At 41.5% G+C, this 27,606-nt stretch overlaps 2 protein-coding genes across 9 annotated transcripts in view; one reads left to right on the forward strand and one right to left on the reverse strand.

Annotated features, from left to right (window-relative positions):
* The window catches only part of PLEKHH1 (pleckstrin homology, MyTH4 and FERM domain containing H1), a 51,329-nt gene extending 33,807 nt beyond the window's left edge, over window positions 1-17,522 (forward strand). For all 5 annotated transcript variants that reach the window (XM_061463300.1, XM_061463299.1, XM_061463298.1 and 2 more), the window contains 14 exons: window positions 232-411; window positions 536-644; window positions 1,598-1,710; window positions 2,388-2,564; window positions 3,287-3,384; window positions 5,913-6,090; window positions 6,499-6,654; window positions 9,166-9,266; window positions 11,663-11,804; window positions 12,748-12,890; window positions 13,970-14,099; window positions 15,669-15,755; window positions 16,287-16,433; window positions 16,742-17,522. In XM_061463300.1, coding sequence (XP_061319284.1) covers window positions 232-411; window positions 536-644; window positions 1,598-1,710; window positions 2,388-2,564; window positions 3,287-3,384; window positions 5,913-6,090; window positions 6,499-6,654; window positions 9,166-9,266; window positions 11,663-11,804; window positions 12,748-12,890; window positions 13,970-14,099; window positions 15,669-15,755; window positions 16,287-16,433; window positions 16,742-16,918 — 1,938 coding nt within the window. In that variant the 3' untranslated portion in view covers window positions 16,919-17,522. The remainder of the gene's footprint in view (window positions 1-231; window positions 412-535; window positions 645-1,597; window positions 1,711-2,387; window positions 2,565-3,286; window positions 3,385-5,912; window positions 6,091-6,498; window positions 6,655-9,165; window positions 9,267-11,662; window positions 11,805-12,747; window positions 12,891-13,969; window positions 14,100-15,668; window positions 15,756-16,286; window positions 16,434-16,741) is intronic.
* PIGH (phosphatidylinositol glycan anchor biosynthesis class H) lies at window positions 296-27,219 on the reverse strand. 4 transcript variants are annotated; one of them, XR_009745098.1, is made up of 5 exons: window positions 26,847-27,219; window positions 24,685-24,894; window positions 23,961-24,044; window positions 21,535-21,856; window positions 296-425 (listed from the first exon to the last, which is right to left on the reverse strand). XR_009745098.1 is itself a non-coding variant. In XM_061463304.1 (4 exons), the coding sequence occupies exons 1-4, from the start codon at window positions 27,021-27,023 to the stop codon at window positions 21,755-21,757; spliced, it is 573 nt and encodes a 190-aa protein (XP_061319288.1). In that variant the 5' UTR covers window positions 27,024-27,219; the 3' UTR covers window positions 20,390-21,754. The 4 variants fall into 4 exon arrangements, 1 of the variants encoding a protein (XP_061319288.1); XR_009745100.1 differs by lacking the exon at window positions 296-425 and adding an exon at window positions 2,558-3,225; XR_009745099.1 differs by lacking the exon at window positions 296-425 and adding an exon at window positions 17,215-17,332.
* Between the last annotated feature and the right edge of the window lie 387 nt (window positions 27,220-27,606).

The raw sequence follows: 27,606 nt of genomic DNA on the forward strand, positions 1-27,606 counted from the left end.
TCCCAAGAAAAATAATAGAAATAGTAACATAGCTTGTAAGTACTTTAGTTGATGAAAGAGATCCTATAGAAATGCAAGATTATATAATTACATTAGTTAAACACTGAATTATAGTTTATTCCTTACATTTTACAGAACTGCTAACATTTTGACCTGGGTTTTCTTTCCCAGTGTTCCCTGTCCATGGTGGGAGATTAGCTGCATTTATCTAACTGCTTCTCCTCCTTACAGTGTCCCCTAGGACATCTGCTTATGCGTGAGTCCAAAGTGGAAGAAGTAGACCGTTCCTGTGACTCTGATGAAGATTATGAAGCCACTGGTGGAGGACTTGTCTCATCTCACTGTACATTGGTGATTCACCCACAGGACCAGAGTCCCACATACTTACTCATTCGCACCAAACAGGAGAAGGTATAAAATGCAGTCTGTTTGAAAAGAGAGACTTTTTGGTATCAGTGAACAAATGGGGTGTACAGACTGAACCTCTTTATAGAAAACAGAAATTGACCTGTACTGTTTTCATCTTTATGCCTAGAATACCTGGCTGTACCATCTGACTGTAGCAGCTGGTAGCAGTAGTGCCACAGTGGGCACATCATATGAACGACTCATTGGAAAACTATTGGACGCAGAGGGAGACCCTAGTAAGTAGAAACCACAAACTCTTTTCCATGGTAGCAAAGTGTAAGGAAAGGTAACTTCAATTCCCAGTTTTAATCCAACCAAAGCTGAAAGAAGGAGATTCGCAGTAAAACAACGTGTGATCTAGTGTCCCTCTCCTATAGTTCCATAATAACATCTCCAGAGAGGATACAGGTATTGTAGTGAAACTAGATAAGTCCATCACATTGTCACATAATGTATCAAAGCATCTGAAATGTCTGTAACATAAATTCAAATTAGATTAAAGAACTGGGGTTTTAATTCTTCCTGTTATTGTCAGTCCTGATTTTCCATTCCTGGGAATCTTGACCATACAAACACATGCTCTCTTCTCTAAATATACTCATGCACACTGTTCTTCTCTTCATGCACATTGGCCTTCACGTCTGTTCCTCTGTCTGCACATGTAAGCCCTCACACCTACATTCATGCATATCTGTTCCTCATCATCTTTGATACTTTCTCATTCATGTATGTTTATGCACCATGTTCTCAAATGTGTATTAACATGCATTTGTACTTTATACTCTTTTCCTACACACTCATATTCCTGAGCTGTATGTGAACCTTGCTTACTGTTGAATAGTGACTTGCACTAACACAGATCCCAATTACAGGCAGCTGCTCTGGCAGAGTTTGTGTCTCCTGATTGAATGCAGAGCTGAGCAGTTTCTCACTAGAATCTAGCTGATGAGAAGCTCTGACATAGCAGGATTGAAAATGGCAATACTTCTGATGGCTAATACTGCTGGTGACTCCCTGTTCATGGCAGGCTTTGCTGAAGTCAGTGAAGTGGCACCAAAGATAAATGTGGCCTATCTCATTACTACTTTCTTAGGTTCTTTGCCATTTCATCAGGGCTCCTTTTCAATGTGGACACTGTTATCTGTCTGCTCTTTCTGACCCAGCATTTTTTGCCCATCTGCTACCTCAGATTGTCCTCTGTGGAAACATCCTATGTTGTGCTACAGTAAAGATGGGTTGCAGACATCCCTCACCACTCTGCCTTCAGAGGCTCTACAGACTGAAGCTCTGAAACTTTTTAAGGTATTTAAACAGACATTGATGGGTTTCAATTATTTTGCTCTGTTGTTGGGACAGCAACATTTTTTGCTCCTGTTGTTTGTCACAACAGTTACTGCCGTCATTGGTTGCTTTAGACAAGCCTGTTGGGTCATTTAGTTATAATAGGACAGTTAGGTATTAGGTGTCATTGATCCTCTGGAGGTTTAACTTTTACTTGTAGGGAACCTAGGTTTAGAAGCAATATCCCCCATAGGCTTTACACTTCAAAGTTAGCTATATATATTCCCCTTTCCTCTCTAATAGTTGAATTGAAGGAAACAGAAACAATTTACTAGCAAACTCAGTTGTGTCAGTAAGATCAATGGTGAAGCCACTGGAGATTTGATTTTTACATTCTCTAAGTGTAAGATCAACAGTAAGACTGGACAGTCTTAGCAAGGTAAAGCACAGGCATGGAAGACAGGAAGTACACTTTCCCCTCAAGTCTCTCGCTGACTTGTGAGCTCCTCAGGCTGGTGGAGGTTGAAGGAATTTTCTAGTTACCACAACTAAAAGAGAAGGATGGGAATGAAGTGCTTATTCTCCTCCCTCCTCTCAAGGTTATTTAGATTTAATTGTAATACATCTGGAGAACCTGGTCTGGAAAGTACCAGAGAAGAATGGCTGTATTCCGTTGACTAATTTCCACCCTTTTACAGTCCTGTCAGCTGTTCATCAATGTCCCTGTGGAGGCACCCTCTATTGATTACCACGTGTCACTCGCCCAGACAGCACTGCAGGTCTGTTTGACACATACTGAGCTGCAGAATGAAATTTACTGTCAGCTTGTTAAACAGACCAGCTGCCGACAACCCCAGAACCACTCAGTCATTCAGGTCAGTTTCCCTTTTGTCACTTCCACTCTGCAAATGTTTTTTATTTAATGCCATATTTTTAATAATCAGCCATGAGACTGGTTCCCATAAAACTGTGCTAATGCTAAAGGTGTGTTGGAGGAAAGAGAATCTCAGCGCTTATGTGTGAAGAAAAACATCGCAAATGTAACCTACTTGCAAAATAAATTTTAGTTTGAATTTAACCATTTACCAGTTGCAAATGATCTATTTGGACCATATTCAGAATCAAAATTCATAGCTCATGTTGGCTAGCTATAATTGTCACATGGTATTAATTTTTATTTCCATTTTAATTAACAGCATGCAAATCATTAATACTACTATTAAGCATGAACTCTGATTTTTGCACTATAATTACTGGGTAAATGAGTAAGTTGCAGCATGAATGTACATACTTGATTATAATATTCCCAACTCAAATGAGAAAATAAAATCTGGCTGAACAATAATGGGTCTAATTTAAATAAAAATTCACCAATGTATTCTTTGCTATGATCTGCAGTTACAAATATGGAAAAAAATTTAAAAAGAACAGTCCGTCCTCTGACCATCACTTCCCTTTGAAGCATTTTGAACCACATGTCTAAAATGGTCTCTCCCAAAAGCGTTAGGTACCATCCAACATTTTGGTTGCAGTATTCTCTGAAAGACAACAGGCAAGAAGTACAGAACAAGAGTGATGTCCAGTTTTATGTTCACAGTGCTGGCAACTCCTGGCTTTATGTGCTCCTCTATTCCTGCCTCAACATCACTTCCTCTGGTACATCAAACAGCACTTGCAGCGACATGCTGACCCCAGGTAAAGACTGTAAGAGCATTTTATTCTGCTAAGCTGATTGCCTTTTGCATTCACTGTGAATAAAGATAGAAGCAATTTTGTAACACACACCTGCAACAGTAAGTTGAGGGAGGGAACAGAAGCTTCCAAACAGTATGGTGCCCTTTCAGTCATTCACATTATTTTGTCGCTTATATTAAGCTATTTCACAAAACTGAGCGACTTATACTACTAGCAAAAGAACTTTCTGCAGATATAACTAGAGCTACGCAGGGAGTTGGTTGGTTTGTTTTTTTTTTTGCTGATGCAGATTCTTTCTTTTATTAACAGAAAAACCAAAGTAATTATTTAGAATGAACTATTAGAATTTTAGGTAATTACACTCTGCTGCCAGGTTAGTAGGCATACTGACAGAAGTGAGGCAGAGAATATTATAAAAAGTAGGAAAAATTAACAAACCTGAAATATATGCTAGTACTGTTTTCTGTTACCTCTTTGGCATCTAACACTTTCCTTATAAGAAAACAGTGCAAGATCTACTGTAAGGCAGAAGTTGTTTCCCCGTATTCATGCTGTGCTCTTTGTTTCCATGGTGATCTGGTCTTCAGCAAGTCTCCCTGTGCCCTTGGTTGGGAGGTCACAGCTGGAGATGTCTAATTGTTGCAACAATATACTGTTGCTAAGACATAAGTAAAAGAGTGGTTTCATTTCAAACAAATATTCCTGTTCAATTACCAGTCTTCTTTGGAATTCAGTTGAAAGTCAGGTATTGCAAAGGATATCTCTGTACTCCTCCTATCAAGTTTTATTCTATTTTCTCATATGCTGCCTCACATTTGCTATGTCTTCTCAGGTGCAGAAATACAAATATCAGGTACTCCTTGATGTTTGGGCTCTCTCTCCGCTGGCTAAGGCAACCTGTTGGGGATCTTTTGGCTAGTACTAGAAAACAGCACTAAAAAATTTGTTCATTACCAGCTCTTCAAAGGAGCCCATTCTCACAAACTCAGCAGTGGAGCTACTCTACTGTTAGGGACTATTAAATTTCATAAGGATGAGCTGGGCTCTGTGAAATTGGTTTGCATCAGTTTCAAGCATTACTATGCTGATGGTCTGCCAGGTTCTTAGCCTCAGAGTACCTTTATAACAAATAAACTTTAAGTAGAAGCAAAGAGGAAATGTATGTATACAATCCAGCTATGAAACAATATTAGGGCCTGGAAAAAAATAACACATCAAAGCATACAGAAATAACAGCAAACTGTGCTTATATTCATCAGTTTAGGTTATATTTAGAGCAGTTGCTAAATAGGACTTAGGTCCTTCTGCCTAGCTTTAGACTTGAATCTCTTAGGTGGAGCAGGTATGGCTGTTTCTTGACCAGTTAAATAGATAGTCTTCCGCTGTTTCATACAGCAAACAGTACACTAGAATGTTTACACTGCGTGATGCCTCTGGTCTAGGTTTACACTAGATATTCTAACTACTGTTTGTCATGAAAGGTGACCTTAGAGTATATATCTGGTCTCTAAGAGAGGAAGAACAGTGGGGTACAGTTCTAGGTTAGAAGACGCAAGGCTCAGGAGCATTTGGAAGCCAGACACAACAGCTTCTTATCAAAGCAAGATTCTCAACTTGAAAATTGTGTAAATGAATTACTGGGGAGGTGAGCAATATATAAAATACGAATAAGACTCTAGAGCTCCTGACTTCCATATTGCTTGGAGGGATTTAACTGGAGATTTAATCATGTACTGAGCTTCTGAAGGCATCTTGAATGAAGTTAATTTCCCCTGCAAAGTGATAGCACAGTTATGAATTCATATAAATCCTTCAATTTCAGAACTTATTCAGTATATGCATTGTAAACATTTTTGCAAAAGGTGTAAGTGCCTGGCTTTAGAGACACTTATATCCTTTTGGTGCTGTTCATTGCAGCTCTTTTGTCAGTAGACAGTAAACTGATCATATCAGTAACTATCCCAGTGCTGTATTGAACTACCAACAAACCTGAGCTTGCTTTGAATCTCTGAGTCTCTTGATTGGCAGGTAGGATTAATACATGGAAACTTAGAATTTTTATAACTATGTAAGTTGATAAACACAATTTATATAATCCTGTGAGACCAATGCATTACAACTTATTATTAATACTTACCAGGACTTGACATGATAGTAACTCAGTTCTGCTGGTATGACGACGAGTTGGAGGGTAAACTGGTCTTGATTTAATGGATACTATGATGGCAACAGGGTACAGAAGAGGGTATTCCTGTACTATGCCCAGTCCACCTAGGAGCAGAGAGTGCTCTTGCACTTCCTAGAAAGTCCACTGTCTACCTTAATTTTACAGATCCTTGGAGTTGGGGTTTGTTTTGTAGCTTTTCACTCGAGCTGTTAGTCTGTTGAGATGAATGAGGATGTCTGCATAGAGATGTATCTTTGCTTGAGCAAAAGCCTGACCGAGGAATTCTTTGTCATGGCATGGGAAATGAAGAGGACATGGCATTTAAAGCATGTCTGTGGCTTTTCTCCACATCTTCACCTAGAAGTGAAATAGGCAAGTATGCCATCTACTGCCAGAGATCAGTAGACCGCACTGTGCAGACTGGTGAGCGAGAAGCCAAGCCCTCCCGGATGGAGATTGTGTCCATCCTGCTGAGAAATCCCTACCACCATTCACTCCCCTTCAGCATCCCAGTGCACTTCATGAGCGGAACCTACCAGGTGAGCCACCACAGCTGCCTTTCTTCCAGGCACTAGAGGCCTGTATCATAACCTGCCTCCTTCATGTGGGTGAAACCATGGTGTTGTATGTATCAGATGCTGGGAGATAGATGCTGTTTCTCCTTCTTGCCATTTTAGCCATTTTTCCTCAGAAAATGAAGGGAATCCAGCCTCAGCTTTACAGGTCATAGGAAGAAAAGGTAGCTGGGGAAAAGGGAGAGATGTCACAAGTTTCACAGTATGAGAAGGAATGCAGTGTGAGAGGAGACAATATGCAAGTGCTGTCACTGGAGCTGGCAGTCAATCCTCAGACACCACTCTGTAGGAAACCAGGCTTCAGTAGTTGTGATATCCATCAATGTCATGTTTCTTGAAAGCTATCATCAACCGACTCCTCTTTCATTGCAGGTTGTAGGTTTTGATGGTTCCTCAACAGTCGATGAATTCATCCAGCGACTGAACCAGGAGACAGGAATGAGGAAACCATCCCACATGGGATTTTCTCTGTTCACAGATGATCCTTCTGGCAGAAATTTGGAACATTGTCTGCAGGGTAACATGAAGGTAATTTTTTTTTCCCCTCTGCTACATCCAGCACACAGCTTTGAAGAGCTGCCTGGCAGAAAAAGATCTGGGTGTGTACTGGTTGACAGCTGGCTGAACATGAGCCAACTTGTGCCCAGGCAGCCAAGAAGGCCAACAGCATCCCGGCCTGTATCAAAAACTCTGGCCAGCAGGGCCAGGGGAGCAATCATCCCCTTGTATTCAGCACTGGTGAGGCGACACCTCAAACACTGTGTTCAGTTCTGGGCCCTTCACCACAAGAAATACATTGAGGCGTTGGAGCATGTCCAGAAGAGGGCAATAAGCTGGTGAAGGGTTTACATACAGCACAAGTCTTACATGGAAGAGTTGGAGGAACTAGGGTTGCTTAGTCTGAAGAAGAGGAGGCTGAAGGGAGACCTTAGTGCTTTCTTATGACTACCTGAAAGGAGGTTGTAGTGAGGTGGGGGTCAGTCTCTTTTCCCAAGTAACAAGTGATAGGACGAGAGGATATTACCTCAAGTTTCAACAGAGGAGGTTTAGTCTGGATATTAGGAAAAAAAATTTTCAGCAAAAGTGTTGTCAAGCACTGGAACAGGCTGTCCAGGGAAGTGGTTGAGTTACCATCCCTGGAAGTATTTAAAAGATGTGTAGATGTGGTGCTTAGGGATGTGGTTTAGTGGTGGACTTGTCAGTGCTCAGTTAACACTTGGAGTCAATGATCTTAAAGGTTTTTTCCAACCTAAATGATTCTGTGATTCTATAATTATATGTCTAGTCTGAGAAACTAGTTAAGATGAAGCATATTCTGTTTAGTAGGTGATAAATTGGTCATTTTTTGAAAAGTCAGCTTAGATTTTAGCACAAATACAAGTTTTAATTTGTCTTGACTACAAAATTAAAACATGACTGAGCTAGCTAGCATGGTCAGGTATCACAACTAACATCAAATGTGACATTTCTAATTGAGACAAATTTATGTTAGGCTGTGAATCTCTTGGCATATCTATATAAATCCCATATATTGTATTTATATTTATGAAGTATCTCCTTGCTATCTCCTGATAAATAAAGCTTTCATTGTCAATGGGTGTACTTAGGGAAGAAAGCTCTTTACTGATTAAGCCTTCACTTTAAAAAAAGAGAGGAGTGGCTCACATCAAGAGAAAAGGAAAGCAAATAGAGTATTAGCATTTGTGTTTCATATGGAGATTTTTACCCACACTGTGGATGACTGCCTTAAGTGAGCAGGCTAGCAGGAATGAGACACATCAGATTTTGGAACAAATCTGGGAGAATGATTTGTCATATGGATGTCATACTGATAACATTTGTTGTCACATTCAAAGTGACAACTTTGAAGAGTCCCTGATACCTGTAAGGAACATCATTTTACACAGCATAAAATTTCACATTGGGCAACAGAGGGAGAAGATACCAGTAACTTTAAATTAGATGGTTGAAAGAGGACACTGCCACAGGGGGTGCCAAATGATATATTTCTCTTTTATGGCCTGATACAGGTCAGATAATCTGGAGCTTTTCTGGTAGCTGAACAACTGTTTGGAGAGAGGAGATATTAGAGTAAATGGAGGAGTTGAGATGATCAAAGACATCACTTTTACAGGATATTAACTGGTTATTATTTACTTGCAAAGGCAACCTCAGTAGCTTCTTAAGAGAGGATTAGCATATCTGATTATGTATTTCATGTGGCTTATTATGTTCACATTCCTTTTATTGAGATGCTATCAAAAGAGAAGTTGTGGCCTTTATTAGGCAACTTGTAAAAGGAATGGAATAATCAGTAGGAGCTGAATGAAACCAAAGAAATCAACCATGCTATTACTAAAAATACGTCTGAGTTACAAAGCTGGAATCTAGGACCAAATGTTCCCAAAATTTGGACATTCACATCCAAAAGTGTTTGGTTTAGCCATGCATGTAGACAGTTGCTATGCAGAAGATATATTAGTCCTTTAGTTTGGCTCAGGGGGGCACTCTGAAGCAAACCTACCAATCATTCCTGTTAACCATGCTTTGATTCACATCAAGGGGCAACTTCAGAAAGTATGAAATGGATTCTTTTTACATGAAGCATGAACTAGAAGATGTGATCCAACATAGTAGGAAGCTTTCAGGCCATTTGATCAGACTGAAGATAGTCTAAAGGAAAACACTTTGAAACTCATACACTCGGGCATAGAGTCTTAGGTGTTTCACTGTGCAGATCTCCTCCTGGGCTTTGCTACATGCTAATATAGACATAACCACAGGATTGCTAGGAGATCAGAATTCATTTTCACATGGTTCCCTGCAGATTAGAGCTGGAGTTTTCAATTGGAATGCTTTAATTATTACATACTGTGTAATAGAAAAAGGAATTGCTTGTCACTTTTGGTTGTTTATGCTGATCCAGTCTGTTTATCTTCTGTGTTCCACAATACCTTTTCCACGTACTTTCCCCTCAAGCCTTGACTATACATTTCACCTTAGTTTATCTTTCCTTTCTCCATAATATTTTATTTAAAGATCTGTGATGTCATTTCTAAATGGGAACAAGCCTTAAAAGAACTGCATCCTGGGAAATATGAAGGTGGCACAAGAATTGTGAAGTTGACCTATAAGAACAGGTACTGTGCTTTGTTGGTTGCTCTCACTACTGCTATTAATCAAACATTTCTAGACTGCATATATCACTGTAGATGTCCAGTAATTTATAGTACTGTTAGTGCCAAAACTTTTAAGTTAAGATGGGTTCAAATCCTACATGAGATGTGATGACTTTTGTGTGTAGTACATGTATAAAAGAAGGCATATGGCCTAGAAGTAAAACCAAAACCACTTTGCAATAGCAGAAGAGACTTAAAATGAGTTAAGAAGTAGCTGTAGCACAGTAAGATATACTTGGCACAATTTAATTTGCATAGATCCTAAAGTGTAATTAAATAATGTGTGTTAGGTGAGAGGAGGAGAGACCTGAGGGAAAAATCACCAGTGAAAACAAATATGCTGAAACTTGCAATTAAGTGAAGAATCACAAAGATGAAAAAGATATAAGAACAATACTCTAAATAGCTTGAGCTGTAGAAGAGACACGTAGCAGCAGTGCCCAGACTTTATAAAGAAAGAAATGTTACAAGTTAGATGATGAGAGATGGTAGAGAAGTACGAGACAAAGATCTAAACCAAAAATTGGAACAAGTTCATCATTTATAACACAGACATGAATTCTGAATTGTAGTGAATGGAGAGCTGTATACAAGAACAAGGAATGGCTTTCTGCATGTGAATTCTCTTTTCAGGCAAAACAAAGACCACCCAAAAACCAAAAAGAGATAAAGTTCTGTATTGAATGTATGTTGTGGTTTAAGCCCAGCTGCCAACCCAGAACCACGCAGCCGCTCGCTCACTCCCCCCTTTTCCTCCCCCCGGTTCCTGAAGGGATGGGGAGGAGAATCAAAAAAATGTAACTCCCACAGGTTGAGATAAGAACAGTCCAGTAACTAAGGTATAACACAAACCACTGCTGCTGCCATCAGTAATAATAATGATAAAGGAAATAACAAGGGAAGAGAATACAACCGCTCACCACCCGCTGACCAATACCTAGCCCTACCCGAGCAGTGCTCTAGCCCTTCTGGGTAACTGCCCCCAGTTTATATACTGGGCATGATGTGCTGTGGTATGGAATACCTCTTTGGCTAATTTGGGTCAGGTGTCCTGTTTCTGCTTCCTCCCGTCTTCCCCTCCTCCCTGGTAGAGCATGAGACTCAGAAAGTCCTTGGTCAGAGTAAACATTACTGTGCAACAACTAAGAACATCGGTGTTATCAGCGCTGTTCCCAGGCTGAAAGTCAAAAGCACAGCACTGCACCAGGTACTAAGAAGGAGAAAAATGACTGCTACTGCTGAACCCAGGACAACGTATGAAGATCTTGTTGATTGTAATGGTGGAAAGAGATTTCCGTCACCTTCAGTATAACAGAGGTGGAAGCAGAAGTTATTGCTTTTGACCCAGAAGACAGTATTTATTTCAGGGATGAAACTTTGTGGTATTTTGTTGGACTGGAATGTGCCTAGGCTGGACACAAGGATGTTTTAATAAGGTCTTTCCAAGGTTGGGCTGTTCTAACACCAGGAACTCTAATAAGACGTGTAAGGTCAATATGGTCCTAATGGTGGTGTTAATCTTAAAATGAAAATAAACTGACCCACTGGAATGATTATATTGTGTTATGTTGTGGGATACATATAGTACTATGTTGTGGAGTATATGTAGTATACATGTAGTATATATTCCACGGTAGTGGAATATAAAGATGCAGCTTTAAATTGATAATTGAATTAGATTGTGTGTTCTGTAAATAGGCATGCATGAGGTTCTAGAAGCATTCCCCAAGCTGGTGTCTTCAACCTCCACTAGTCATCTTACTATACTGGGTCAAAGAATTGCATGCGTGAAGGGAATAAAAACAGTCGGAAGCTTTCACTTACAAGAATGATTCCTCAATTTTTGAAATAAAGGCTGCTAATTGGTCATCTTCTTCCTGCTGAAGCAAACTGAAGACTTTTTAAAATAAGAATAGTAGTGTAAGTGCTCAAACCAAAGCTGGTAAAAATTACAAGTCTGTAAGACCTCTATGTAGAAGTTTATACATGTAAAGCAGAGGTAGCTCTGTATTCTGCGATAAGCAGAGAAGACCATAGTTTAAATATTGCCTGTCTGTGCTTGAAGGGGATGAATCGACACCAATTTACCTGTGTTTAATAAGGCTTCCCTATCTTGAAGTGACTGGCTTACAGAATTCAAATGGCTTCCAAAGATAGAAAGCATGTTTGAGTCTCCTTGCCCAGATCTTGTTCGTAAGGGAAGCATCTCAGCTTCCAAATCTCTGTTCCAGTACCCCTGGAGAAAGAGGGCAAAGAAAAAAAATCACTCTTATTTTTTACTCACCTTGATTAAAGTTTCCACCTCTACTTTCAGTTCACAATATCTTTCTATCTTCACAATCCTCTCTATGTTTTAGGCTGTATTTTCGAAGCCAGGCCAAAGGTGAGACAGACCGTGAGCGGCTGCTGCTGGCCTTCCAAGTCAGCAATGAAATAGCCAATGGAAGGTTTCCTGTTAATAAGGAATTAGCTCTGGAAATGGTGGCTCTGATGGCTCAGGTGAGTATGGTTATGGGCAGAAATCCTCTCTTTTGTCTTCCATGGACTTCAGCTGTGCACTGAATGTCTTTGACTAAGCAGCTGTCTTTTACATCAGAAGTGTTTGTTGTTTTGGTTTTTTTTTTACCAAACATAGTCTGAGATGTACCATGCCAAACACATTATACCAGCTTATGTATGTTGCTAGAACACCTCTTGCTGTAGAGAAATGTGCTATAGGAGTGTCTCTCCTTTCTTTCTGAAGAAAAATACGGAGTTTTTTTCCTTCTTTTTGAAGAAAAATATGGCTGGAGTATCCCCAGTACTGCTCCAATTAGTAGTGCCTTAGTAGAGATATGGAAATGGTATCACTACTAAAATTCTATTAATAGTAAAAATTTTTCCTCTTATACTGCCAATAGCCCCTTAGGAAGAGCATCAGGTAGGATCCTCCATTAGATCTCCAGGCTTTCGTTAGCTTTTTATCAGATAAAAAACACAGTATGGGTTGTGGGCATGATAAGCAGGATAATAGTTTCTTACTTTGCTGAAACTGGTTGTGTCATTTATTAAAAGTGTAAACTGAGATGAAGAAGCTGGGAATATTGTCCAAACTAGAAACACACAGTTGTTCTAATTGGCCAATTGAAAATAACCCCAAAAGCTTAGCAGTTATACAGAAGTGTCTCCCTACAGTAAGTAGCTGAAACAAGATCTTGCTTCATTGTCTTAGATAAGTAAAGAATTCCCTGGGCAGTCATGTCTCAGTAGTTGCTCTGTTGTATACATTTACTATGGTAAATGCTGCAGACAAAATTCCCCAGCCTAATGGCGTCTTTTGGCATGACTAATAGACACAGGAGTTATCAGTATGGGAATTCATGGAATGTTCTACTGCACTACCCCATCCTGTACTCCCCACCCCCATAGTTCTGTTACACTACAAACTATAATGTTGTCTTAGGTGGAATATGGCGACTTGGATCGACCAGGATCTTCAAGTCCCGGGGGAACATCACAATGGAAAATGCAGCACCTTCTCCACCAGGTCTTAGATAAGTTCTACCCCAAATGCTACAAGCAAAACATTACTTCGGAACAGCTCAGGTAAACTGTTGCTTCTTCTATACTTTGCACTGAAAACAAATTTTATTTGCAAAATTCTGTCTTTAAGAAGTTTGAAGGATCCCTGTGAAGATTATTTGATGTAGAAACTTAACCACCAAGTGTCAGGAAAAGGTTCCTTTAAAAGAAAATAGCAGTTAACTGTTATAAAAAGAGCCAAATCACCAACTAATTTTCCCTTAGACAAGAAGTTTAAGCCTTTCACTTCCAAGTCGGGCATCTCAGTTCCAACAAACCCCATCCTAAGTGTAAGATGAATTCTGTTTCTGAATTTTTGTTTTACCCTTCCCCCAAGTGTCAACTGTATCGAGATGCCAAACATTTGCAACCAGCCATAAAGCCAGCACATACGGGCTGCTTCAGGCCATGCAGTAATTCTGGTAGAACATACTCTGGCAGGGCTTTTTGACGTTCTGTCTTAGGAATTCTCACACACAATGCAGAGACCTCCAGTACTCAAGTACATAATTCAGATGCTGCCATGGATGCCAGCTAACTGTTTTAAAGAGAGAGAACAGTCATCTTACAGATCCAAAGCTACTTAGGGATGCAGTGATGGAACTAACATGATTTCCTCCTTTTGGAAGCAATTTCATTTGCATGTAGCAAGATAGCTGCCAAACCATCCCTATTGAGCCAAATCAAGAGTGCATTAATATATTGCCAATCCACATACAGCATACTACAGACAAGTTAGGATGTTAAAGTGAGAGTATAATTGAATGTGAAGATAATCTGGACAGGATTTTACTGTAACAGCTGCCTGAGTGTTTGTAGCTACAGGTGTTTAATATATACACCAGTGAGCAACCCATATGTGACTGGGATTCCTGGGTATTACAGTATACTAGTAGTAAAATAATGATGGAAGAAGAGAAAACGCTAAAATAAACTGAGGTTGTGCAACCCTCATAACTGTCAGTGCTAAAAGCCCTGTCCTTAATGCTGTGTAGAATGGCCTTTTTGGAATAAGAGGTACATTTATCAACTATTATATTTGACTCACCTTTCCTTGGAAGACATTAGTAAATAATGCTGTCTTGTGTCTTGGCTTCTGTAAGGCAACTGGCTGACAAGTTGGCAACAAAGTGGATGGTGCTGCAGGGATGCTCTCCACCAGAATGCATTCGAATTTATTTGACAGTGGCCCGCAAATGGCCTTTCTTTGGAACCAAAATATTTGCTGCTAAGGTAACTAGAACATGTTTTTTTCTGTTCCTGAGAGTGAACTGAGTAGAGCTGTATCTATGGTCTCTGTTTACACCAGTTAAAAGTGCTGCTTCTTCCGGAAGGAACAAAAAATGAACAAGACTCTGGTCTGAATGATCAGGTCTGGTACCACATACCAGAAAGAAGGTGCCACTTTAGAAAGAAGGAAGAGAAATATATTCTAAACACTAGGGTTTGCTAGTATTCAGTAAATAAATACTGAAGGTTCCCTGACTGCATCAGCTGATCATTATACAGGGTACTAGCTCTCCTTATAAACCTTGCCAAAGCTGGAATTTCCCTGGTCATCAAGGCTGCAGTGATAGTTTAAAAAATACTATTTACATACCACTGGGGGAGTGGAAGGGAGAGTCCCCCGTAAATCACACCCAGCAGCTGATGCTAGCTAAAAGAAGAATGGATACTTTCAGTCCTGTTGTCTACTTGACACAGAGAGCTGGTGTAGCTTTCCTTGCCACACTAGAGTCAAGCAGTGCTAATGTCCTGTTGCAGAAAGAAAAACAAGCATGTATTGGGTAAGCTGCCAAGCCACAGGCATCAGTAGGAGAGCTAAGGACAGCTGGAGGGCGTGCTTCTCCCAGTAGCTTGTTCCATCCCTCAGGATCTGTACCTAATGCCCTTGCCTGAATTGATGTTTTAGCACATAATGGCTCTCTGAAAAATTGTTTTGGCATCAACTGTCTTCCCAACCAAGCAGAAACCTCCTCTGTTGAAAGCTTGAGATAAATCTTGTTCATGGTTACATGTCTCTTGCTTTGAAGTCAAAGCCACTGTTGTTATGGAATAAAGTCTAAGGATGAAAGGGACCTCTTGAATAAATATACAAGAAGTTTTAAAAAAGACAGTTATTTCCACTGTCAGGAGTAAAAGCAGAAAATGTTACTTGTCCTTGAGGTTACCACAGAAGAACTGGAATATAGAATAGTTCCACATAGAGTTTAAATAATGTTGATCTTTCTGATGATTGACATATTTTATAACTTTTCAATAGCTGAACAGCAAAGACTATGGCATTAGCCCAAGTAATAGCACATTCCCAGGGAAGACTGATGTCATTGGCCATAACAATCTTTATCTTTAGCAGATAATTGATGCATATTTGTCAAAATCTGCAAGAAAGAAGACTGCTTTGATGTGATGGTACTGGGTGTACTGGTATTACAGAAACCAACCGACTTCACTGTGTGCCTGCCTGATGAAAGCAGTACAAGCATCAGGGCAGAGCAAAACTGCTGTTTTATTGCTCTATCCTAGCACTTGCTTCAGCTTTAACTACACTGGTGGAATTTAATGAATCTCAAGCCATCATTATCATTGCATCTCTTGTGCCAGTAGTCCCAAAATTCTACATAAATCTGAAAGTTATTCCAGTTTTTGAGAAAAATCCTCTTAAAAATTAAACCAGGTCAGACCAGTAAGCCTACAGGATTCTCTCTCATCTTCACTTTATCATTAAACCCCAAGATTTATGTCAGAAACATATTTATGTGGTGGTCAAAAAATATCTAAATTAATTTTCTTTCTCTCTAGCCTATTTTGCCTTCCTCATTAGAAGACTCTCCAGTCTGGATAGCTGTGAACGAAGATGGTATCAGCATACTGGATTATAACACTATGGTATGGGTGAGGAACACTGAAGCAAAATAACTTACCTCCCACAGAAAAATAGCCCCTTGAGTCCACTGAAAGTTTGTCTTTAACTTCAAGTGGATCCAGAAGTTAATTTGTAGAAGTCAGAGATGAGGGAAGTCAGTACTATGTTTGAACGCTACATAAACAAAGGAAAATTACAGCTACAGTGCAAGGTAGGGTTTCATGAAACAGCTAACTGCCTCATTAATGGGCAGTAAACGCGCAGACATCTTGCAAAATCTCAGTGATACGTGCTTTACTAACACCATCTGAGATATAACAAAATTTGGACTATTGCTCTGAAGAGGAGAGGCACTGAGCAAGCTAGGAGAAAACTAGAAATGCCGTTCTCACTTGAGCTTCCCCTACCAGCTATTACCTATAAAGCTCATTATTTACGCTGCCTATTGCTGCTGAAGATCTGGTTTTCTTGCCAGATGTAGCAAACATTAGTTTAAGGTGACGGTTTTTTCTTTTACAGAACTATGACTTTTTCAAACTCTCTGTTGTCTACAGCACTTGAAGGTTTCTTACTCATATTCCTCTGTGCTGACCTTTGGAGGCTGTCGAGAAGACTTCATGATTGTAGTCAATCAAATGAAAGAAAGGTGTTCTGGAAAAAACAGCACTGAAAAACTGCTTTTCACAATGGCAATTCCAAAGGTAATTACAACATTAACAGTATTGTTCTTTCTAGATGGCAGCATCACAGCTGGGCAATTTGTGCAAGCCCCGAGGACTGGTACATATGGCTGCCACACTAGCTGTATGCATTCAGTAAGTCCCTGTAAGCTGGAGCCTTTAATCAGGAGATTTTTTCTACCTAATTCTTAGACATACTGTCGTTTCAAAATGGAATAATTGCATGTGAGGAAGCCATTTGCAAAAGTTAAGCAGTCAACAGGTTCTAAAAATCAAAGGGCACTCTTACCTCTAATTGACTTACAGTTAATCATTCTCTGTTTTCCTAGATTGTTGAAGCAACACTTCTTATTGCCAGCTATATTAACTGCTGTTCGACACCTTCATTCCTATCTTCTACACAGCCCTCCCGAAGCAAAACGCCTGCCAACAAGCTCTGGGAGACTGAAAATAGGTGCTTTCTTCCTCCCGTGCCCCAAAACACCAAGGGGCCCACCCTGCGCTGAGGGCTCATTCCAAATTAGTTTGGGGCTTTTTTGTTTGTTTGGATTTCTGTTTTTTTTTTTTTCCCCACTGCTGTGTACCAAATAGCAGACTGCTACGATTTTGCTGGTTACACACATTAATTTAATGTGGGCTCTGATTCTTTTTGCATAATAATAGACAAAGTTCCTCGGTGTGGGTAGAGAATGTCTTCTTAAAAAAAACACTGAATGAGGGGACTGTGCAGGAGTTTCCTTTCCATGCCACATTCCATCCAAAATACCATGCCTCAGGTAATTTGCCTGCATAGTGCTCCAGTCACTTCCTTGCACCCATTCTTCTTCCATCTCCTGATCTTACTGCTTTGCTTACAAGCACGATTGTGCACTTTGATGACTGCCATTTTCAGTTTTCAGAGGACAGAAACTTTCCAATTCCTTGCTCCAGATGTGAAAGGAAGAAAGAAAGAGAGAAAGAACGAAGACACTGTTGAGAAGAGGAACTAAACTGACAAGAATAATTATGATGCAAGTCAAGGGTAATTTCAGACCTGACATAGAGATATAAAGTAAGAGTTCAGTGGTACTCAAGAATTTATTTTCAACTTTAAATAAAGGGGGAAACCTACTGGTTTTGCATATTGAGGACTCAGACTGACTGGGACTAGAACACTGTCAGATGATACCCTAGCTCCTATAGGGTCGATGGGAGTCGATGCTGTTCTACACAGTAGATGAACATCAGATCTCTGCTGCAATGTGTCATGTGCTCCACCATCAGACAAGGACTTTCAGAGACTTTTTCTGCAATCACTGCTGTAGATATTTCAGGGTGTGTTTGAAGCTGCACATCATCTCAGACAATGGAAGACAAGGCAAGCAAATTTTGTACTTTTTCTGTCTTTCAGTAACTGGAACAGATCATTCCAAATCAGCTCTGCCATTCTGACTTAACAGAAGCTGCTCCTTTCAAACTCCTGCTTCCTTCATGCTACCATAGCAAGGAGGAGATAGTCAGCAAATGTGTACTCAAGTATTTTTCTTCTGCCTTTCCTGAAGACTTTTTTTTTTTTTTTTCAATTCTTCTTGAAACAATCTATATCTGCCTGGCTTGAGTTCAGCTATTTTGATAAGCATTCTAAAATAACTGCACTTTCAAAAGTACCATGTGCAACTTCATGGTAATTATGCATTCATGGGCAACTTTCCCAAATTAAACCAGTGTGAATCCAACCATTAGAAAGAATTCAGCAATAGCAAACTAAAGCTATTCACAAATGAACCAACCAACCATACCAGCTTTTTCACTCCCTTCCACCTGCCTTGAAACATCCAACTAATGCACACAGCAGGGCTGATACTTCATGAAGTTTCTGTTTCATGCTTATGATGGGTGCAAAGCTACAAATTAAAAGAGAAGAACATTGGACAGACAAAAGTAATTCTAAACCATCCCTTATCAGCATCTTTGTAACATAAAAAAAAACTACCAAAACCAAACCCACACCAGAAAAAAAATCCCACAGAAAAACCACCCCATAGTGGGTTGTGGAAACAATATGGCAGGAAAGGATTGTATGAACACAAACCTGATTTACACATACTGTCATGTATCCACTTGTTATGAATTTGAAGAGCATCCCTTGAAGATCTGGAAAAGGGTAGAAGCTTTCTGAGCCAAAAACAATGTTGAGAAGGTATTTAGTCTTTTTTTTCTTTTTTTTTCCTTAGATACTTTTAAGTGACTGTATATCCTGATAGACTGTGTACATATTTTCTCTCTCACACACACACATCAGTTGGAATACAGAGAGCATTATTCCTCCTCCCTCAGTCACCTGTGCCTGACAATCCCTCCTCTACCTGAAGGTCTGCTGGCAGCCTGCTGCTTGTATCCCACCAGTAACAAAGCTGCGTCAACATAAGCTGTGCTGCCATCAGTCCTGAAGATGTTCAAGGCATAAACGTCTCCAGCTCACAGTTCAGAGGCGTCAACACAAGCTGAGCTGCCATCAGTGCTGGGGATGCTCAAGGCATAAATGTCTCCAGCAAACAGTTCAGAGGCTGTACTTGCCTTACAGTGCTAACACTACTGTCCTTAGAGACTTGTACTGGGGCCAACAAGGTGTTGAATAAGCAAGAGCTGTCATGAAGCTCAGTATTTTCTGCCATAACTGCACTTTAAATAGATAAGTGTGACATACTTTTCTTCTTACTTCTTAAAAATATTCACTAATACTTGAGTATTTCAGGGACCACCCCACTCAGATGGATGCACATACAACCCTGACTATTCTATGATTCTACGATTTATAGCTCACCTGATTTCAACCAACCAATCCTCCACAGATACCTATTTTCTGTGATTCTTTGGTAAACTATTTTTATTTTAATCAATGCTTCTGGCAATGACTATTGCGCAGCATAGAATGAGATGACAAAAGCCTTTGTTTTCCTAACTGCTGTGTGTATGTAAAAGGCTGGGAGATATCGTGAGATTTCTGTTTGTTCTTAATAAAATGCAGTTATCACGAATTCAACTGTATTATTCTCAGAATGAAGAAACTACTTTAAAACCCAAAATATGTAAACAAAATGGAAACAAAAATGGATGACGATTGTGTTTGGTATCCAGGCACATACCTGATGGAAACCTGCTCTAGTCTTACTCTTGTTTCTCTCTGCTTATGATCTCTTAGCTTTAGTGGAAAACTAAAGCACACTCCCTTGTGCACAAAATGGTCACTTCTTCACAAGATATCTAAAATCTTCAGGCTTCCTCCTGTACACAGCTATTTGATCATTTCTGCAGTGCACATTCTCAGGACTTTGTGGGACTTTTACAGTATAGTCGATGTTCCCAGCACACTTGAGCCCAAGACTCTGACCACTCTGCTGAGACAATGTTTTCTAACATGTTCTCCCCATGGCTCAGTGAATCTTCCTGCTGCCATACTGCTGATCAAGGGCCTTGACCATTTCTCCTCCCCATGAAACAGCACAACCTGATCAAACCATGTTCTGAGCCATATGCAGCTCAAGTGTACCACATGGTTCTTAGTCAAGGGACCTCTACCGCGGTCATTTCCACAGTCACGCACCCAAGGCCTGCTGCCTCTGTTAATGGCTGATTTCTGCCCTTGCCCCAACACCCATCCTTTGCAGTTCTGCCTGGACTTGCAACCAAACACAGTTTGCATCAGGGTGCAGCTTCACTAACTCCAGAGAGACCTATCAACTTACATTACAGCAGCACTGGAATTAAAAATTTGGCCAACCCCAAATTGTGAAGTATTTATGAGAAAGAAAACCATAAAAAATGAAGTAACCTAGACAACATTACCTCAAAGCCAGTGGCACACCCCCTAAGCTGCTGCCTTTCACTTGGACGACCAGGATGCTTCCCCTGCCATGAGCTAACCTGTGTCTTGCAAGCTTCATGGTACCGTGAAAAAAAAAAAAAATTAAAAATCACCTTCTCTCTCCCATATTGCATGACAGAATGTGGCACGTTTTAATTACAGAGGATGTAGACAAGCATAGTACAGCATTGTCTGCAAATTAAGCATGACACCAGACTCCTGCCAACACACTGGTTTAGCTCTTGTTTTGAAATTTCAATTCTCAGCTACATTAGTAAGGAGTCATGGAAAAAAAAAAGAGAGGAAAATACCAGCTAAAGATTACAGTAACTTTCAGCTCATCAACAAAGAATTTCCCAACCTTACCCCTGAGAGCACAGACCAATGAAACTTCATTCATACAGTCATTACCATTATTTTCACCAATGCATTTTCCTCATATTCTCAGAGCAATTGATGCGGTGCTTTTAATGCCACTTCTGTTTCATGTCCTGTGTCACCATGCCCCTGCCTCAGTCAGCAATGTGTCTACTTATGTACTTAGAGAAGTTCATCTTATTGCCTTTGACATCCATCAACAGATTCAAATCCAGGTGGGCTTTGGCTTTCCTAACTGCATCATGGGAGGTGTTGCTGTATTCCTCCAAGGTTATCTGTCCCTGCTTTCACCAGGGAAGAAGCTTCCAAGCTTCTGTATGCTGCCTTTTTGTGTCCTGAGTTTCACCAGGAGCAACTTATTCATCCTTGCAGGCTTACTGGAATTTCTGCTTGACTTCCTGCTCATGAGGACGGACTGTCCTTGAGCTTAGAGGTGGTGATCCTTGACTATGATCAGCTTTGTTTGACCCCTCTTACCTCCAGAGCCCCTTCCCATGGGACTCTTTCAAGCAAATCCCTAAAGAGAGCAAAGTCTGCCCTCCTATGTTTATTTCATTAAACATAATATAGTGCAACAGCATATTTTAATTTTCTGTTATTTTTTTTTCTGAATTTCTGCTGTGTATAAGGAAGTTACTATCCCAGCCCAAACATCAACTTTGGTATTTAGAGTGGTACATGCTTTTTTCAAACAAAGGGTTAAACAGAAACAAACAAAAAAGCCTATTTTTGGTAGTATGGCGAGGGTTAAATTATTATTTAAGCATAATTTTCAGATTCACAAAAAACTAAACATCTGACTCATATTCTTGCCTCCCTTTGCCTTATTTCCCCATAACTCTTTCCTGGAGAGGCGAGGAAAAAAAAAACTTCTGTCTGAGTCTAAAAAGTTCTGATTACCTGTCTTCAGAGCAGAGGATTTCAAGGTTCGCTTCTGTGCTGAGCTGCCATTTTCTGTAACAACTCTGTGAGTCTGCAGGCCTTTAGCCTTAACATCACTGTACTTATGCACCACTCATGTAAATATAAAAAGCCACAGGGCAGTTTTGTGGTCACTTTTCCATGTGTTTCTCCGAGTCCTGCTCCAGGTTCACTGCCTTGATGTTTTAAATTGTTTTTACTATTTTATTCCATTTGATGGTGGAGCTGGCTTCCTCTGCTCCAGGATTTCTTGACAACTTTTGTACACTTCTATCAAGCAGTCCAGACGTGGCTTGGAGCTCTAGAATTTAAGTGAAACAACAAAGGATCAGGCTCTGAACTGGCTGTAAAAGAGCTGGAAAGCTTTAACTTCCCACTAGTGAGACTCTCAGGCAGAGAAAGGAATGTGGAGATGGCTGACTTAAAGCTATCAGAATATGTATATGTATGCATGTGTAAGGAATGCAACAGCAAGGTATCTGCAGCTGATTAGCTTTCTCATGTTAAGTCAATGTCAAAGAATAGATTTCCCTTTTACATGTTTGTTGAGAAATAATCTGTCAAACTCCAAGAGGTATTTGGTGGAACTGCTGATACAGCAATGCAAAGCCATTCCATAATCCACACCTGCTCTGTGACCTGTCCCTGAAACTGTCGGGTCAAAACAGGCAGCACCATTCTGCAGTTAGCCTGAATCTGTCACCAAACCAGAAATCTTCCCCTTCCACAGCTCACTGCTCACAGTAACAGCATGGGAGAACATCCACACCTCCCAGCCCATCAACCCATGTATTGGGCCATACTCCCTCTAGACCTATCAAACAGCAGATTTCCACACACCAATCCACCCTCCTAGAAGACATTCACCCTGAAAAACCTACCTTCAGAACAGGGAATTTAGACACCTGGCCCTTGGCCTCTGCTAGTATTGTCAAAAGGACACTGGAAGGTTAACTAGCAACATTAATTCATTTCATACAAACAGCCAATGGTGGTCAAAGTATAATGATTTTCTATCACTTCTAACCTGGACCACACTAAAACCAGCAAGAAGGTGAAAGTTTCCCAGTCCCACAATCCCTATAATCCCCTGACTTTTGAGCTCCCAAAACAGCACTACTGTGTAAAGTCCATCAAACACCTCTCCTTGCAAGTGTTGCTTAAGAGAACGATAGGTCAGTTCAGCACAGAAGTGCTCCTGGGCTCAGTGACATGGTAAATTGTATTTACTTAGACGAACTCAGTCAAGGAGATGCAATAAAGTTACTAATTACTGCTCCTTCAAAACTAAGTAACATACTAACTTGCACATTGAAGTGAGAATTACCAGTGCAAGCTCACACAGTTCTCTCTGTACCTCTGCTGCTGGTGGAGTCAACGCTACCAATGCCAAGATACTTCCATGAAAATAAAACTGTTCAGCACTGAGCTATAAAGAAAGGAGAAACTACACAAATGCCAGGTAGTCTCTCTGAAGCTGGAAAAGAGCATGTATAACTAAAACCAGCTTCCTGATTGCAGCTCTCTGGAGTTCATTACTTGCTGGTTCCCAGCAAGTCCATTTTTTTCCCTTGACTAAATGTGAAATAATTTGTATTACTGTTAATAAACGTCTTTACAATTGTGGGACTGAGTTAGCAGCAAGTATAAATGGAATAGTCTATTTATATCTGTAAGTGTTTAGCTGGAGACTGATTGTATCTAGTCATAAACTGGATGTGGACTACAAAATGACAGCCACAAGCAGCAGGTGAAGTAAGAATGATAGAGAGGGCCATAAACTTCAGCAGTCCAAGATGTGAGGTACCTCTGTGCTACTTACCACCACTCCAGGATCAGGGCATTGTTGTGTTAGGTATGTACATGCAAAAAGAAAATCCATCCCAAAAATGGGATTCGGAACAGTCAGCACAAGTTAGTAGGATATGAGAAAGGGGAGTGTAATGGCAAATCAAACAAGTTATTATACATTAAGTGAATTGCTTACAAGCTTGTACTGTGATCTTTGTCAATGGGCGAGACGGGGCAGTCATTCTAATGCCAATAAGGTTTTATGACCACTTTTGGCATGCTAGGCTGAGAGAAAATCAACTGCAGCATAGTGCCATAGTTATGGTGGTAGCAGTGAGCATAAGATTACACATTGAACTGTGAGCCAAAGATTCCTAGTTCATGCAGGCTTGTGGTTGGGTCCAGACTGACACAGCTCCCCGTTCTCCGAATGGAGAGCAGATGCAAAAAACATTCTGGTATGTAGTTCTATGAGACTTCTAACACCACCCACCATGATGGCCTAGTCTGGAAAGGCAACTGTAATCAGCTACTTTAGTGGAATAAAGATAAGCTTCAACTGGCATGCACAAAGACAACAGATCTGGATTTCTGCACAATTCAGCCAAACTCACCTGAAAGAGTGGCACAACCTCAGACACTCCCTGAGGATCTCCAGGGTCCTGAAGGAGGATGCACAAGTAGTAGATAACTTTTTGCTACAGGACAAACAAGACAAAGTCACTGGAGTTTGAAAATGTTATCAAAGTGCCTGGTGTTATCACAGAAAGATGTGTTTCAACTCAGTGCACTGAAGGCCAATCACCCCAGGCTACAGTCAAGTCTACAGATTTGTATCTACAGCTTTCCTCCCTTCAATCAATAAAAAAAAAAAAAATTGTACCTGTGCTCTTTCCTATTAAATGTTTAACCTGAAAACAATACACACATGCTGGAAGGGTAAGGTTTGCTTTTCTACAAGAGCCTCGCAGAAAACCCCAGCAACCGGAAAAATAATCTCCTGTGTTGTCTATCTTCTTATCTCTGTCTTGACTACTTGTGGAGTTTGGCACCAGGATTTGTAAAAACAGTATAACACAAAGAACTAAAACCACTAGCTCAGTGTTAGTGGCATTATCTAAGGGATGGATTTGATTTTTTGAGTTTGTTTGGCCTCAGTTCTCTTTTAAGGGTGAGAAAACAGATAAGAGACCAAAAGAGAAATCTGAAGCAAAGCTTCAGGTCAGTAAAGCTATGAGTAGTGCTGTGTTTAACTGTTCCGGTTAATCACGCTCATGAAAATATACTGGATGTGAGTGTGCCCACAGATACACAAGAAGAAAAACTGTGCATGATTACCATATGGATAGCTTCATTTATAACCACATCCTTCACACGACTCATCTCAATGAAGGTTGTGCTCTCTTTCCCTGATGCATAGGATGAAGTCACCTGAATGCCGAGTGAGCCGATGACCAACAGGGATTCCTGGTCAATTTTCACAAAGTGCAGGTATATGATCAGGCCAATCAGTGTCATGAAAATAGCAGCAGAAAGCACCATACTATTCTGTAACACAAGCCAAGCAAAGACAGAGCTCTGGTATCACAATTAACTGAACACAGAAGAAGTAATATTGCAATAGTAAATTATAATATTAAAGCTTCAGTGACAAGGTAATTTTTCTTAGGTGGAGTCCTTTTATTCACCTGGCTGGCTGATATATGTGTAATAAGATTTAAATCAGTCTTCACAGTATAGTCTGAAATAATACCTGAAACTGAAAACGGTGACCAAATTCTACTGCCTTGTAAATTTAGTGCAGAAATCTCAGACAAAACCAGGTAGTTACATCCATGACAGTGTATGACACATAAGTCTACAGAGATGATGTCACTGACAGGGAAGTGCTGTGAGATGCTAAGTAGTACTGAGGGTGGAGACCCAGAGGGTAACGAAAATCTTTTAGAAAAAAACTACTGGCCTAGTGGCTTTCTTCTTATGAACTGCAAGTCTATAAACTTGTTCAAACCTCATCTCTCTTCCTGCTTTAAACATCAATCTGAAGAACATTTGCCTTCTCCTGTGCTTCATCTGAAGACAAACATCTTGTGTATGCTCAGTCTTGGGACTGCTGTTACATAAAATAATATAGAACTGCTGAAACTACAGGCAACAGTGAGTCATTTGAAGATGTGATAATAAATGCTAAAGGTCTGCAACTACAACCTATTTCTGGGACATGTTTTGAGAGAGCTCAAGGCCATGTACCCATAAATCAAAGTTATAACTGGTACTTCCTAAAGGACCAGAAGAACTGCATGGTCCTACCACTCAAGCTGGGCCTGTACCACCATGTGAGATAAAGAACCCATGGCCACATTCAAACACAAGGATAAAGGACTTCTCTGAAAGTCTGTCATGGGAAAAAAAAACAGTCATGAATTACAGACACTGAAATCCACAGAGAGACTTTCCTGTCAGAAAGGAAGGACTGCAGTCACTTGCATACAAGCTGCATGAGCACGTGTAAAACCACACAGGAGGCCAGTGGGTGGTAACTACTGGCTGGGGTACATGTTCTTGTAACAGATAAAACTTGAGCCCAGCTTCCCTTCCAACCAGAGAAATGTGAAACATCTTTCTGTATTGGAAGCCTGCCAGCTGACTCACATTGCAATCTCTGCTTTCATTCCTTGGGAAAGATTATTGAAAAAATTGAAGTGAAACAGTCATAGTGCTGATCACAGTGACCAGCTTCTCTGATCAAGCTACTGACTTCAATCGGGAGATAACTGGTCTGAGTCTACAAGCTGGTCATTCTCTGCAAGTATGGGTCACAGATCATGAATCTAAACTAATGCTTTTCGATTTATCAGCAGCTTTTGAAATCTGCACTGCCAAGGTCTTACTGCCCCAGCTGTGAAACATGGGCAAGATGACACTCCCAGCCCAGTGCTCCCTCAGAAAACTCCCTTTGGCAATTAAGAGTCACCTTCTTCAATATATCCTTTATCCCAGATTCCCCCAGCTCATCTCTCCAAGTAGGTATCAGGACTCAAAAGAATGTGCCAGGCATCACTTAACACTCATACCTACATCTACCCTGTCTGGAAAGAGGCTACAAACCAACAGAGGCATCTGAGAAGTCACCAAATTCAACCAGCGCGCAGCCCTTGGGCCCTCAGACTCGGGCTGGCACAGCTCTCTTTTTCACATGCTCACCACCATCTACCACTTCGAGGCACAGAGGAGGCCCAGCATACGTAGAGATCGCTTTTCCACCGGCCCTCGCTACCCTCGGTACCATGAGCAGCTCGGCAAAGGCGGGGTGGCTCCCTTCAGGCAGGCGGTCTCTGGGGACACACGCTGCCACCAGCCTCTCGAATGCCCCCGCTACTGCAGAGGGACAGGGGCTCAGGGGAGCGGCCTGAGCCGCGGAGAGGTCCGAAGGGCGGAGGAAAGGGGAGCGGCCGGTGCGGCGCCGCCTGGCCCGGCCCGGCCCGGGGAGCGGTCGGTACCTGGCTGAGCACGAAGAGCCCGTAGGCCGCCAGCCAGACGGCGGAGGTGACGGCGCTGAGCGAGCGGAGCTGCAGGCGGGGGCAGCGCACCGCCAGCTCCCGGCAGGAGGCGCTGTGCTGGCGGGCCCTCAGCGCGATGGGCCCCCCGGACGCCGAGCGGTACCGCCGCTCCTCCATGCCGGCCCACCGGAACCGCCTAGAGCGGCCCGCCTGGCTCGATGGTACGGCTCCGGCGCACGCTTCCGGCCGCGGGAAGGGATGGCTCTGCGAGGCGGCGGGCGGCTGTGTCGCTTCAACTGCAGCCGCGCGGGCGGAGCTGCCTCTACTGGGCCTCGCGGTCCCGCGGTCCCGGGATTGGCAGCGGGGGAGTCTGCCCGGCTCTGCCCGGCCGGAGCGTGGAGCGCGGCTGCTGGCAGTCGGCGGAGTTACCGCAGCCGTGCGGGAGGGGCCGTGGCTGAGACGAGCTCCGGGAAGCCGTTAAGGCCTGTCTCACTCCCGGCAAATGGCGCCTCCCGGCAGCAAGCGTGCAGCCCGGACCTGCCGTGTCTCCGGTGCCGTTTCACTTGGCTACAGCTGGCCAGGCGGCTTTCCATAACCGAGATAGGCATCGGGAGCTTCTGAGGTTTGCGAGTGTTGTTAATTCACTGCTCGCTTCCTCTGGTTTTTACTAGCGCTTTTAAACGACACAGAATTTAGTGTAGATGTGTATGTTTCATGCCACGATGAAGAGACGGGTTTTCTTCCCCATTTGCCTTCACCA

The sequence above is a fragment of the Pezoporus flaviventris genome, unplaced genomic scaffold, assembly GCF_033815535.1.
Source record: "Pezoporus flaviventris isolate CSIRO_AGI_PZ_B2104156 unplaced genomic scaffold, CSIRO_AGI_Pfla_v1 ptg000036l, whole genome shotgun sequence".
NCBI classification, from domain to species: domain Eukaryota; kingdom Metazoa; phylum Chordata; class Aves; order Psittaciformes; family Psittacidae; genus Pezoporus; species Pezoporus flaviventris.

Bases quoted from the DNA above. Each gene is read 5' to 3' on its own strand.
- PIGH (XM_061463304.1), bottom strand. From the start codon at position 27,023: ATGGAGGAGCGGCGGTACCGCTCGGCGTCCGGGGGGCCCATCGCGCTG. The intron at 24,045-24,684 runs GTAATCATGCAC...TTTGTCCTGTAG, and splicing joins TAAATGAAGCTATCCATATG to CAAAAAGTTATCTACTACTT. The intron at 21,857-23,960 runs GTGAGTTTGGCT...CTTAAATTCTAG, and splicing joins AGGTTGTGCCACTCTTTCAG to AGCTCCAAGCCACGTCTGGA.